Raw genomic sequence first — 14,601 nt, 5'->3', positions numbered from 1 at the left:
CCTATGAGAGATATTACTTCTTGGACTGCTTTGGTTTCTGAATTGGAGTTTACTTTTTTTTTCTGCCACTTCTCAAACGGAGGCTCTGAAGAGGGAATAATCAATTTCTAGTCCTACATTGACACGGAGAAATTGGTTTTGAAAGTCATAGACAACATATAGTACTGTGTAATGCAGTGACTGATGAATGCTTGATTCGTCGATAAAGCGTGTGATGAGTTTGGCAATTGACTAATTTGAAGTATACAGCAAATGAGTCTTAGCTTCAACACGGACGGGTGCTGGATTTTGGATTGAAGCAATTGAGTGATAGAGTATAAGCTGATGGTTGAGGCCCAGTAATACGTTTTATACTCTATCATTGAGCGTCAAGCACGAATGGGTCATATGACTGATTGAGCGCGCAGTTTACACTGCAGTGATTGAGCGCGGAACATGGACTGCTGATTAAAAGAAACAGCTCTTAAGGAGCTTGATTAAAATAACACCACACCTTGCAGTTTTGTACTGGTTGTTGCATAACATAATATCCTGCTATTCATTAATTTAATTGATATCAAGTCTATAATAATATTCACAAAAAAATTAGTTTGCTGTGAAGAGACATTGTGAAACAACCCTAAGGAAAAGCATGTTATCTCTCTGAGTTACATTTATATTTTTGATTCCTTCTGTCTTCTAGTATCCTGGTATAAATAGAGGCTTCAGAATGAGATATCCAACAACTCAAAACTTCCATCTTTCAACTCTTAAGTCTCTTAACAAAACTAAAAAAGAATATCTAAAATGGCTTCCATCCATACTCGATCTTTCAGTTTCCCCTCAAACTCTCACCCCGTTTCTGAGCAGTTGGATCAACAATTGAACAGATTGAGGTCTTCTCAAGCTGCTTCTACTTCATCCTTGACCACCAAACTTAGTGGCCTAAATGATTTATACAAGTGTGTTGAAGAGTTTCTTCAACTACCCCAAAATCAAAAAATCGTGTCTCAATCTCAACAATTGTTGGATGGATCTCTAAGACTCATTGACATTTGCTCAACATCTCAGGATGTCTTGGCAGTGTCAAAGGAACAAATCCAAAACATTCAATCAGTTCTTCGAAGAAGGTCCAGCGGTGAACTTGACATTACCAATGAAGTCGCCGAATACCTAAAAACAAGAAGAGCTTCCAAGAAGACAATCAAGAAGTGCTTGAAAGATATGAATGCAGTTGAGCCCGTTGCCATTGAGAGCATTCTCAAGGATGTGCAAGCATTGACTGCTGAAGTCTTTAACTCTTTGTTGTCTTACATCGGCGGATCACAGAAGAGTAGCTGGTCTTTCTTTAGCCAAAGATCTGAGAAGAAAGCAGCAACTTCCTTTGATGCTGTTGATGCTATTCTTGTGAAGAAAGTGAATGTTGATATGTCACAACTAGTAAATTTAGAGTCAGAAATTCAACAAATTGACGAAGTTTTGGAATCCTTGTTTAGGCATTTGGTGAAGACAAGATCAACTCTTCTCAATGTCCTTAGCAACTAGAACAGAAATTTATCTCTGTACAAAAATTTTTGATACTTGAACATACTATACAAATGAATATACGATACGTACAATTCTCTCTAATTTTATCTGTGTTCTTCAATTTTATTCTTTCAATCATTCTTTCAATCGTACCAAAGTTACTGCATCCTTGAAATACAAAGGGTAAAAAAATCTGAAAGTACGTATTGCATGATTTACTAAATTTTATAAAATACAGCAAGTAATTATCAGTTTCTGATATGAAATTATAGGGAAAAAAAAGTTTTTCTATTAGAAATAAATAAATTAAAAAAAATAATAATAATAAAAATACAGCAAGTAATTATCAGCTTCTGATATGAAGGTTAATTATCTGTTTATCACAAATTCACAATAATGACTCCATGTGAGGGTACGCGTTGAATCTACTAAAGAATGTATAGCTTATTAGCTGTTAATATTCCAGATGTCTGCTGGAAAGCTTGATAATTTATTGTGTGCATGAATGCATAAAATTGCATGGTCTCCTACAGTCAAGCACACCCCTTTATTCTAGGATCATACACACGAGTTCTTACATTTTTTAAGGGAAGGTGACGTTGAGATTCCTATATGTTCATCAAATTTTACTCGATCTATTTAAAAAACATGCTAATTGCTAACCATTAATTGATTTATTAGCTATCCTACTGATATATGGTTGTCATTTACACTCGTGCGTAGCTGTTGCTTAGGATCATGATGGACATACAGGGATCAGGATATGACATTGTATGTTAGATCAATATATGCAATCCTAAATGTCTTTAATTAGTGAAAATTATTTGTTAGAAAAAATGTACAAAAAGTGAATTGAATAAATACTAAATGTCTTTAATTAGTGAAAATTTGTGTCCTTTGGGACTCTTGCAACTTAGAAGAATCACCTCTCCTAAGCTAGAACTAAACATCGTCCTTCAACATGATGAACAAGTGAGGGTAGTAAGGGATCCAACCGAGGGTAAGTGTTTAGTATGTACTACCATGTTAACATCCTAGTTTTCGTTTTCAAAATGACTAGAGTAGTAGAGTTCATCCGAGCTATTACCTACTCTTCCTGAACTTCTTAGTCCTAGCTTGCTTGGCATGTAGATTTACGCCTTGGTTTGACCTAATTAGTTGATTGATCTGAGCCTGCTCAACTGTAGAGAATAATAAGGATGCCCTGAAGTCCAAACATATGTAATGTCATAAACTGCCACATTAAAATCTGATATAAGTTATTTAATAAATCAGAAACCTAAGGGTTCGTTTGACATTGCTGTGGTTTTCTGTTTTTTGGTTTTTTGTTTTCTAAAAGTATATGATATGTGTCCCATAATGAATCAAAAATTATACAAACTTATTAAAATTATGATAATTTTAAAAACTGACAACAGAAAAATGGAAACACCTTTTTCTTGTTTCCTGTTTTTGGTTTTCAAAAAAACAGAAAACTAAAAACCAAAACTGATGACAAACAAGCCCTAAACAATTAAACTCAGAATCAATTGTTAATACTACGAAATCATGCAATTATGCAAGCTAAAGCTATAAAAATGGAGAGAGCAGATAGAATCTTATAACAAGTGAAAGATAACAAGATTTTATTTATCTGTAAGGGTTTCTAAGGTTATTTTTCATATTTTCTCTTCTTACTCAACTTGCCAGCTAATTTATATCACGAACAATGCTTGGATTGATTGACTATTGATTTTGGATTGTACATATATATATTGATATAACATATAATGCCATATCCTGCACCCTGTACATCCAACATGATCCTAAGCAACAGCTACACACGAGTGGAAATGAACCGAGAATAAAGGAGAGTGCCTGACTATAGGAGACCATACAATTTCATGCATTCATGCACACCCTTACTACAATATATTTGAAGCACTCTAGCAGACATATGGAATATTAACAGCTAATAAGCTATGCACTCATAAGTCAATTCAACGCGTATCTTCACATGGAGCCATTCTGATAATCAACCTTCAATTAATCATAATCTCTTTTATTGGAAAATAATTGTATTTATTATTCCATTTTATTAATATTTCTTCAAAGAGACTTTTTTTTACCTTCCGATTTCACTTTAGAAACAAAGAATTACTTACAGAGTATAATACAGTAATTGACTTTTGTAATCATGCATCTTAAACCGTTAAATATTATTTTTACCATCTGTTTTTCAGGCTTCAAGAGTAACTTTGGTGCGATTGAAAAAATAATTGAAAGAATAAATTTGAAGAACACAAATATAATTAGAGAAAATTGTATGTATAGTATATTCATTTGTATGTATATTCACGGATCAAAATTTTTTGTACAAGTATAAATTTCTATTCTAGTTACTTAGGACATTGAGAAGAGTTGATCTTGTCTTCACCAAATGCCTAAACAATGATTCCAAAACTTCATCAATTTCTTGAATTTCTGACTCTAAATTAACTAGTTGTGACATATCAACATTCACTTTCTTCACAAGAAGAGCATCAACAACATCAAAGGAAGTTGCTGCTTTCTTCTCAGATCTTTGGCTAATGAAAGACCAGCTACTCTTCTGTGATCCACCGATGTAAGACAACAAGGAGTTAAAGACTTCAGCAGTCAATGCTTGCACATCCTTGAGCATGCTCTCAATGGCAACGGGCTCAACTGCATTCATATCTTTCAAGCACTTCTTGATTGTCTTCTTGGAAGCTCTTCTTGTTTTTAGGTATTCAGCGACTTCATTAGTAATGTCAAGTTCACCACTGCACCTTCTTCGAAAAACTGATTGAATGTTTTGGATCTGTTCCTTTGACACTGCCAAGACATCTCGAGATGTTGAGCAAATGTCAATGAGTCTTAGAGATCCATCCAATACTTGTTGAGATTGAGAAACGGTTTTCTGATTTTGGGGCAATTGAAGAAAGTCTTCAACTGATTTGTATAAATCATTTAGACCACTAAGTTTGGTGGTCAAGGATGAAGTAGAAGCAGCTTGAGAAGACCTCAACCTGTTTAATTGTTGATCCAATTGCTCAGAAACGGGGTGAGAGTTTGAGGGGAAACTGAAAGATCGAGTGTGGATAGAAGCCATTTTGATATTGTTTTTAAGTTTGTTAAGAGGCTTAGAGTTATAAGATTGAAGTTTTGAGTTGTTGATTATCTCATTCTTTTGGCTCTATTTATACCAAAGAAACAGAAGACAAAAGGAATCAAAAATTAAGTAAGACTCAGAGAGAACATGGTTTTCCTTTGGGGTTGTTTCACATTGTCTCTTCTCAGCTGGCCAACCAACGAGGCAACGAGTCGATCAATAGTGGACTTTCAGCTAATATCAATTAAAGAAAAGATATGAAGGATCCATTGTTCTACAACAACCAATACAAAATCTGCAAGATTCGTCTTATTTTAATCCAATACCTGTCTAATGTTTGTTAACTCCCAACATCTGATGCATTTTCTTTCTGTATCCCCTTGTTTAAGTGAAATCATGTGGTGATTAGCTAAGTTTTAGCATACAGTACTCTGCTATAAATTTAAACATCCTGATCCTTAAAACGCGCTAAACACGAGTGGAAGAGTTTAGTACCTATCTCACATATTATATATGCCGTAGAGAGTGCTCAAAGAATTGCTAATTGCTGCCATGCTCGCGCTCATTCACTGCAAACTCCATAACTCCATAACCATCCGTGTTCCCCGGAATAATACTCCTCTAACACCCAACATTGCCATTTGCCAAACACATAACGGTTTATGCGGCAATGAACTCACCTTCTCCATATATATCAATCACTACATTACACCCTGCAATGACCTTTATAACTGTCTAACTTATGCGCCTTAGTTTAGTCCTTGAGCTTATTTCTTCATCCAAGCCCTCGTTCGAGTGGACGCAGAGAAAGAACACGAAGCACGGAATCATCATCAGGAAAGCTGCCTACATCAAGTCACCAAACAACGTATCAAAGCGTTCCAAGCAATAAAGCGAATATTATTTCATTTAGGCATTTCATCAAACATCTTCTGTGCAACCATTTCAATCTCAGTTATTGGCTAGAGTACATCCACCTTAAACTCAGGTGACGGAATGCAACAAAGCAACCTCAATTCTCAACCGAGCGCATGTGTAGATTCCTTGAAGGTATAAGAGCCACGTGGTGACTGGTGAGAGCAGCAATTTGAGTAGTTTGGATTTTGGAATGGCTTCGAAAAGCCGAATTACGCGATATTGAAGGTTGGAAGTCATCTTTCAACCTTTATCATATAAAATATTTCTTTGTTGCAAATTACGAAGAATAAGAAACGAAAGTAGTATTGAAAACTGTGGTCCTCTAGTTGTGAAACTAAGCAAATTTGAGATATTTACCCAAAATTAGGAATTATTTGGCCTCGCGTTGGCTGGGTTAAGCCAAGCTTGGATTGCCCTCATATGTATGATGACCAAGTACAACTATGTACAAGACCTATGTTACTTGGACTCGAGTACCCATGTCCGACACGGGTATGTGTCCAAGTGTCTAACTCAGCTATTTGATAAAAAAATGACATGATTTTGAACTAAAAGTGAAGTGTCCGAGTGTCATATCCATGTCCAAGTGTCGAGGATCCGACACGGGTACGTGAAGTGAAATGAAGAGTTTGAGTAACATAGTACAAGACAGTACTAAGGGGAAAGTTGTGACATTGCTTCGTGCTCTTTTTGATTCCATCAAGGGGGCATGCACAACTCGTCATACCGAACTATGGAATTCATGTTTTCATGTTTTGGGAGAATTTGGTTTGTAAGTTTTTGGTATGAGGTATAGGGTTTACATACCTCATGTTTGTTTATGCTAAGAAAAATCTAATTTCTAAAACCATTTCTTAAACCCAAATGGTATGGGGTTTTGAAACTCAACAGGGGGAGGTATGTATGACTCATACCACAACTCCAGCCTCAAGGTATCAAACGAAAGGAAAATTTTCATTTTTGTACAACAATCAAACACAAGGTATTGAGAATTAAGTTCCAACTTCATACCACCCTAGTTTTATTCCTAATTTCAAACTCATACCACTTTAATTTGTGAACCTAAACGTTTCTAAAGAGTTAGGTCATCATGAAGTCGATCATGCCCTATGTGTACATGCTAATGTTGTGTGTATGAGCCAGCTACTCCGTACATTAAAAAAGTTAGCTAATGAGTTACTCCGTAAAATAAGCAGGTTGTCTCGAGGTACTACACTATATATCATATTTCAAAATTAATGTCCATGTATACATACCCTAAAATAAAAACGATGGTACTTTTTAATTATCATAAATAAATCTTTATTTGTATTTTATTTTTAAAAAAATCAAAAACCTCAAAAAGATTATTACAACTAACTCAATATGTAATAAGTACCATTATTCATTTTTATATTATAGTTTGAGCATGTACAACATCAACTTTTGAAATAATATTATAGGAATGTTACATTGGTTTTTTTTTTTTTTTTTTTTTTTTTTTAAGGGTCGTTTCATTCTAAGTGTTCAACTAAGTTGTCTTGTGGAAATTCTCCATGATTTTGATTTTTGCATGCCTAAATATTCTATCTGTATGACCATGTCTGAGTGTTAAAGATCCAGCACGAGCTATTAAGGTGAAATAAAGAGCTCGAATAACATATATATACTTCATATATTAAAAATGACTTGAACTACCAATCAATTTAAAAATCGTCTAATGATCCTCACAATAATATTCGATATCATATCCTGCTCCCTGTACGTCCATCATGATCCTAAGCAATTGCTATAAACGAGTAGAAATGACACATTTTATCAGTAAGCTAGCTAACAAATCAATTAATGATTTGCATTTTCTGTCAATTTTAAACGAATTGAACATAATTGCAAGCAAAGGAGCCTTAAAAATGTTAATGAACTCGTGTACATGATCCAAATTTGTAGGCGAATACCTAAATAATATACTTGTATACAACAAGAACACACATTTTTATCGACAGTCATACACGCCCTTATTACATTAATACTGAGTTTGTTGAAGCTCCTACAGACAATTAGAATCTTACAGCTTACCTTCACAGGGAGTCATTCTGATAATCGACCTTAATTATAGACTGTAATCCCTCCGTCCCTCAATTAGATTCCTACTTCTCTCTATTATGTGATGAATAAATGCTAGAAGAATTATTGTATTTTTTTAATTCAATTTTAGTTTTTTTGTTTTTCTCAAGGGAGGTTTTTTTTTATTTTCATTCATTGTGTTTAGAAAACAGAGAATTTCTCTGATAATTTACAAGAAATAACAAGTTAAATTTACTGATTTCTGTTTGTGGATTGAGTGAATCTTGTATCTCATAATTTGTATGATTAATGCGTAATTGAAAGTATAAAATTGATAAACCCAACAAAAATTTGAGATAATTGTATCAGTATCATGTATATTCATTTGTATTGTATGTTCATGTATCAAAATTTTTGTACAGGAAAAATTTCTGTTCTATCTAATAACTAAGGACATTGAGAAGAGTTGATCTAGTCTTCACCAGATGCCTAAACAATGATTCCAAAACTTCGTCGATTTCTTGAATTTCTGACTCTAAATTTACTAGTTGTGACATATCAACATTCATTTTCTTCACAAGAATAGCATCAACAGCATCAAAAGATGTTGCTGCTTCCGTCTCAGATTTTTGTCCAACAAGTTTAGAGAAAGACCAGCTACTTTTCTGTGATCCGCCGATGTAGGATAACATGGAGTTAAAGACTTCTACAGTCAATGCTTGCACATCCTTGAGCATGCTTTCGATGGCAATAGACTCGTTAGTTTTGTCAACTGCATTGATATCTTTCAAGCATTTCTTGATTGTCTTCTTGGATGACTTTCGTGTTTTAAGGTATGCGGCGACTTCCTTGGTAATGTCAAGTTCACCACTAGACCTTCTTCGAAGAACTGATTGAATGTCTTGGATGCTTTCCTTTGTCAAGGCCAAGACATCCCGAGATGTGGAGCAAATGTCAAGGAGTCTTAGAGATCCATCTAATACTTGTTGAGATTGAGATACGGTTTTCTGATTTTGGGGTAGTTGAAGGAACTCTTCAACACACTTGTATAAGTCGTTTAGACCGCTTAGTTTGCTTGAAAGGGATGAAGTAGAAGCAGCTTGAGATGATCTCAATCTGTTCAATTGTTGATCCAATTGCTCAGAAACGGGGTGAGAGTTTGAGGGGAAACTGAAAGATCGAGTGTGGTAAGAAGCCATTTTATGTTCTTTATACTTTGTTTTAAGGCTAAGAGTTGAAAGATAGAAGTTTTGATTTGATGACTTACTCATCTTCTTTGGCTCTATTTATACCAAAGCAATAGAAGACAAAAGGAATCAAAAAATAAATAACTCAGAGAAATAACATGTCTTTCCTTTGGATTGTTTAACATTGTCTCTTCTTTCGCCTACTAAAGAATCGATCGATGATTAAATAATTTGTTGATACCATATACTCCATTAAGGCGAATAAAAGAAATGAAGGATTTTCTGCTATACAACAACCAGACAATGTCTACAAGATAATGTCTTAGTTTAAAATAGCTCCTTACAAATGTTTGTTATATGTTTCTAATGTGATTTCTGTATCGTGTGCATACACTTATTACAACGAATATGATCATGAACCTTATTTTTTATAGTAATGCTCTGCTACAAAGTACAAAGTTTTGTACATGATCCTACTAATGCGCTATACACGAGTGGCAAAACAAGTACTCGTCTCTAGTATAATGTACTGCAGGAGTACTCTTCTTTAATGGTGCCTATTACATATATATGAACAACCTATATAAAATTATGTACTTATATTCACAAAATATTCAATGTTATATGCTGCTCCCTGTATGTGCATCATGATCCTAAGCAACTGCTACACACGAGTAGAAATGACACATTTTATCAGTTGGCTACTTAACAAATCACATATTCTGTTATTTTAATACATATGAATACAATCGCGAGGATAGGAACGTCAAAAACATTAATAAACAACAATGAAGTTGTGTACATGATCCAAATTTGTAGGTAAGTACCTGACTATATTGTCTATATACAACAAGAACCTGCATTTTTAATGACTGTCATACACGCCCTTATACAACAATATTATACTGATTTCTGAAGCTCCTGCAGACAATTGGAATCGTACAGCTAATTAGCAATTAATTCGCGATACAATTCAACGCTTCCCTGCACATGGAATCATTCTGATAATCAACCTTAGTTGAATTTTCATAATAATCTTAATGAAGAATTTACTTATGTTAACTTTTTTTTTTTCTTAAGAAAAGGCTTATCATTTCCTCTAATTTGTCTTAGAAAACAGAGAATTTCTTAAATTATCAACTAAAACAATATTTACTGTTTTTTGTTAACTGTAATAAATCATGTATGATGTCTCATACTATCAGTCATTTTTATTATTTTATTTTACCTTCATTTCAAATATTTAAGTGTCTTTAAGGCATGATTGAAAGTATGAACTTGAATAACAGTATAACACAGAAAAAATTCGAGATAATTGTATGTATAGTATATTCATTTGTACGTATATTCATGTATCAAAAAATATTTTGTACAGAGATAAATTTCTATTCTAATTGCTAAGGACATTGAGAAGAGTTGATCTGGTCTTCACCAAATGCCTAAACAATGATTCCAAAACTTCGTCGATTTCTTGAATTTCTGACTCTAATTTTACTAGTTGTGACATATCAACATTCACTTTCTTCACAAGAAGAGCATCAACAACATCAAAGGAAGTTGCTGCTTTCTTCTCAGATCTTTGGCTAAAGAAAGACCAGCTACTCTTCTGTGATCCGCCGACGTAAGACAACAAGGAGTTAAAGACTTCAGCAGTCAACGCTTGCACATCCTTGAGCATGCTCTCAATGGCAACGGGCTCAACTGCATTCATATCTTTCAAGCACTTCTTGATTGTCTTCTTGGATGCTCTTCTTGTTTTTAGGTATTCAGCAACTTCATTAGTAATGTCAAGTTCACCACTGCACCTTCTTCGAAGAACTGATTGAATGTCTTGGATACTTTCTTTTGTCATTGCCAAGACATCCCGAGATGTGGAGCAAATGTCAAGGTGTCTTAGAGATCCATCTAATACTTGTTGAGATTGAGATACGGTTTTCTGATTTTGGGGCAGTTGAAGAAACTCTTCAACGCACTTGTATAAATCATTAAGGCCGCTAAGCTTGCTTGTAAGGGATGAAGTAGAAGCAGCTTGAGATGATCTCAATCTGTTCAATTGTTGATCCAATTGTTCTGAAACGGGGTGAGAGTTTGAAGGGAAACTGAAAGATCGAGTATGGATGGAAGCCATTTTAGATATTCTTTTTTTAGTTTTGTTAAGAGGCTTAGAGTTGTAAGATAGAAATTTTGATTTGATGAATAACTCATTCTAAAGACTCTATTTATACCAAGGTAACAGAAGACATAAGGCATCAAAAAATTAAATGAAACTCTGTCTGATAACATGGTCTTCGTTGGGCTTGTTTCTCATTGTCTCTTCTTTCGCCAACTAATGAATCAATCGATGATTAAATAATTTGTTAACATTACACATCAATTAAGGCTAATTAAAGAAATGAAGGATTTTCTGATATACAACTACCAGACAATACCTGCAATAGCTTCTCTCCAATGTTTGTTCTGTGCTTAATAGCACCAAACTAAACAGCTAATGTGATTTCTGAATCTTGTGTAATTCCTTATTATAGTGAATATGATCTTTTGGTGATCTAAGTTCTTTATATATATATATATATATATATATATATATATATATATATATTCTGCTACAAAGTCTTGTATCATGATCCTAATAATGCGCTATGCACAAGTGGCTATGACAAGTACTCATCTCTAGTATATATATAATGTACTGCAGGAGTGCTCAATGATTTGCCATGATGCACACGAGTAGCGTTGAATTCAGGTGCTTAGTAGGAAATTACATATATATAATATATGATACAGGAATGAGGTAGAATAATCCTTGAAAGTAGTAGGCAATTTCCTGTAGCAGATAGACCATGCTATGTTCATCTAGACAAATCGAATCGTAACAGGATTAGTTATTGTGAATGCCATCATTTGTCCTAGTACACTCTGTAATGGAAAAAGACCGTCCTATTTTGTTCAATTTTTATCAAGAAAATACACAATATATAATCAGTCAAAATTTATCTTGGTCACATTGTGTTAAAGCTAACAGTCATTTCTTTCACAATTTGATGTAATTTAAAAACAGAATGACTTGAAACATAAACTAGAAAGTTTGGTGTAATCTGAACTCTCTCAGTTAATTTCCTTTGATTTGAAGTATTGACTAGTGTTACATATCTGGCATATTGTAATGTATGATGGTATGAATTCAAATAAGAATAAAATGGAACACAAATTGGATAAAATTCTATAATGTTTATTTGTGTATAGCTAGAATGTTTTTTCACCTATCAAAAATTTTGTAATGGAATAATTTTTGTACTAGTTACTAAGAACATTGAGGAGAGTTGCTCTGGTCCTAACCAGATGCCTATATAAGCATGTTAACACTTCATCGATTTCTTGAACTTCAGACTCTAATTTCACTATTTGTGACTTATCAACATTTACTTTCTTTTTTTGGCTAATCATCAGCTCTAGAGTAGCATCAACAACTTCAAATTCACTGATGGATGCTTCTGTTTCCTTCTCGGATCTTTGGATGACAAGTTTTGAGAAAGACCAGCTACCTTTCTGCGATCCACTGATGTAGGACAACAAGGACTTGAAAACATCAACTGTCAATGCTTGCACTTCTGTTAGCATGCTCTCAGTGGCATTCGTCTCATTAGTTCTGTCAACTTCCTTGATATCTTTCAAGCACTTCTTGATTATCTTTTTGGATGTCTTTCGTGTTTTAAGGTATTCAACGACTTCATTGCTAGTGTCAATTTCATCACTGCACCTTCTTCGTACCACTGATTGTATGTCTTGCAGGCGCTCCTTAGACTGTACTAGAGCATCTCGAGAGGTGGCACAGATGTCAAGTAGCCTTAAAGATCCATTTAACACCTCCTCAACCCAATTTTTGTTTTGAGTTTGGCATACTGTTTTCTGATTCAGAGGTAGTTGCAGAAATTGATCAGCACACTTGTATAAATCTTCAAGGCCTGTAAGTTTGCTGGTGACTGATGAAGTCGAGGCAGCTTGACATGACCTTAATCTGCACAATTGTTCTTCCAACTGATCAACAATTGGGTAAGAATTCGAGGGATAACTAGAAGAACGGATGTGGTGAGATACCATTTTCGTAGTTGCTTTCGATATTTGAAGGCCAAAGATGATGCAATATGTCCATGTAATCGCGAAATAAATACTTAAGTTGAGCAGAAGATATGAAGAATCTCACCTTCAACAACAACCAACAAAATTTATATCATGATCAAATGTTTGTGCTATGTTTTTTAACACCCAACTTACCAGCTAATGTGTAGTAGACATGCAGGGGACCTTAGATTTGGTACAAGCTACAAGTCTTGCTACAACGCTTTGTATCATGATCCACAAGTTGTGTACAATAAGTACAGGAAACAGTACAATCTGTTAAATCTGCAGGAATGCTGAATGGCTTCACAATGATCCTCGTGTGATGTCGAAATCAGTGATTATAAGTGAACAGCACACATGAATTAGTTGCATTTTAAGTCCTGTTAAAAGGGATATATTAAAAGCATGTGAATTAGTTTGTCTTTAGTATGTCCAAATAAGTTGTCAAATGAATAAATTTGTATCAAGCATTCAAGCTCCTGCATGTATGTCTACCAAGTTTTACCTTCTTTGCATATGTGGAGATGTGGAGTGTGTACTGGTTGTTTAGTAGCTGAAATTTTATTTAGTAAGTAATTGAATACTATAAAAATTAAGATGTCAAGATGGATTGATATTAAATCTTTAAACTCCTTATTCTCAATTTAAATCTTTATAGTCTCTTCAATTTTATTAAAGGTGCATGCCATATTATGTTATTATTCTAAGTTTATAACAATTTCATGCACCAGTTCAAACATCACAAAGCCATTGTGCGGTTTCCAATTTCAAAACCACCTAATCATAAGTCCGAAAAGTCTGAAAATTCACACTTATAGAAGATGTGTCCGAATAATTAAAAACTTAGATTATAGCAATCATAAAAGCAAACTTTGAATCTTGTTTGAGGACAAAATTCCCAAATTAGTTTGATCCTTCTTTATTTGGTAATTAGTTTAACGATTCAATATAATTCTATAATCCAGTCCATAAAAAATTAGGACGGAGTAATTTAGTGAAATTTTTTCTGTGGAGGCGGATGCACCATGCTTGGTGCATCCAGTGTTCTTTAAAAAAAGGCGGAATGAACATTTAGCTATTCAGTAAAAAACATATAGTTGTTTTGTAAAGAACATATAGCTATTTTATAAAGAACATCCAGTTTTATATGTTTTTTTGTAAATTTAAAGAACATTTGTAATATTAGTAAAGAACATGATAATATTAAAGAACATTATTTATATAGTAAATGTACATTTGGTAATGATCATGTATGTATATGAAAATGTACATTTTACTGTATTATAATGTACATTGTATTATATTCTAATGAACATATATGTTATAATGTTGGTTACATATTTTATGTACATTGTATTATTTGCATCATATAAGTATATGAAAAAGAACATTTTACTGTATTTTAATGTAATACCCGTATATTTTATAATTTTACAAATTATAAAATTAGAGTTGTATACTTTAAATTTTATTTTCTTATCTTATTTGATAGTATTTATATCCTTTAACCCTACCCAGCACTAGAAAGAGAAATAGGAGCATCCAATGAACACCGGGTTATAATAATTAAAAAAAAAAAAAAAAAAAAAAAAAAGAGCCGTGTATTCTTTCCTTTGGCTGTTTAATATGATGATGATAATAATTTATATCATTATGGTGAGATCAATAGAAAAGCTACACAAATTGCAACGTTACTTTATATAATTTGCCTTGAAT

The 14,601-nt window shown here is 33.6% G+C and overlaps 5 protein-coding genes across 5 annotated transcripts; 1 reads left to right on the top strand and 4 right to left on the bottom strand.

Annotated features, from left to right (window-relative positions):
• Positions 1–786: 786 nt before the first annotated feature.
• On the top strand, positions 787–1,524 carry LOC110723645. The gene has a single exon (XM_021902988.1). It carries the CDS (start codon positions 787–789, stop codon positions 1,522–1,524), a length of 738 nt encoding a protein of 245 aa, XP_021758680.1.
• Positions 1,525–3,822: 2,298 nt separating this feature from the next.
• On the bottom strand, positions 3,823–5,923 carry LOC110723592. The gene has a single exon (XM_021902939.1). It carries the CDS (start codon positions 4,616–4,618, stop codon positions 3,881–3,883), a length of 738 nt encoding a protein of 245 aa, XP_021758631.1. The 5' UTR covers positions 4,619–5,923; the 3' UTR covers positions 3,823–3,880.
• Positions 5,924–7,550: 1,627 nt separating this feature from the next.
• LOC110723590 lies at positions 7,551–8,846 on the bottom strand. Its single transcript, XM_021902938.1, has one exon. It carries the CDS (start codon positions 8,776–8,778, stop codon positions 8,020–8,022), a length of 759 nt encoding a protein of 252 aa, XP_021758630.1. The 5' UTR covers positions 8,779–8,846; the 3' UTR covers positions 7,551–8,019.
• Positions 8,847–10,082: 1,236 nt separating this feature from the next.
• Positions 10,083–11,023, bottom strand: LOC110723589. The gene has a single exon (XM_021902937.1). It carries the CDS (start codon positions 10,892–10,894, stop codon positions 10,157–10,159), a length of 738 nt encoding a protein of 245 aa, XP_021758629.1. The 5' UTR covers positions 10,895–11,023; the 3' UTR covers positions 10,083–10,156.
• A 1,037-nt stretch (positions 11,024–12,060) lies between these two features.
• LOC110723644 lies at positions 12,061–12,864 on the bottom strand. Its single transcript, XM_021902987.1, has one exon. The coding sequence runs from the start codon at positions 12,862–12,864 to the stop codon at positions 12,061–12,063; it is 804 nt and encodes a 267-aa protein (XP_021758679.1).
• Positions 12,865–14,601: the final 1,737 nt, after the last annotated feature.

Source organism: Chenopodium quinoa, unplaced genomic scaffold (genome assembly GCF_001683475.1).
Source record: "Chenopodium quinoa cultivar QQ74 unplaced genomic scaffold, ASM168347v1, whole genome shotgun sequence".
NCBI classification, from domain to species: domain Eukaryota; kingdom Viridiplantae; phylum Streptophyta; class Magnoliopsida; order Caryophyllales; family Amaranthaceae; genus Chenopodium; species Chenopodium quinoa.
This window is presented reverse-complemented; position numbering and strand designations above follow the sequence as displayed.

Coding starts and splice junctions, on each gene's coding strand:
- LOC110723590 (XM_021902938.1), bottom strand. CDS start 8,778: ATGGCTTCTTACCACACTCGATCTTTCAGTTTCCCCTCAAACTCTCAC.
- LOC110723644 (XM_021902987.1), bottom strand. CDS start 12,864: ATGGTATCTCACCACATCCGTTCTTCTAGTTATCCCTCGAATTCTTAC.
- LOC110723589 (XM_021902937.1), bottom strand. CDS start 10,894: ATGGCTTCCATCCATACTCGATCTTTCAGTTTCCCTTCAAACTCTCAC.
- LOC110723645 (XM_021902988.1), top strand. CDS start 787: ATGGCTTCCATCCATACTCGATCTTTCAGTTTCCCCTCAAACTCTCAC.
- LOC110723592 (XM_021902939.1), bottom strand. CDS start 4,618: ATGGCTTCTATCCACACTCGATCTTTCAGTTTCCCCTCAAACTCTCAC.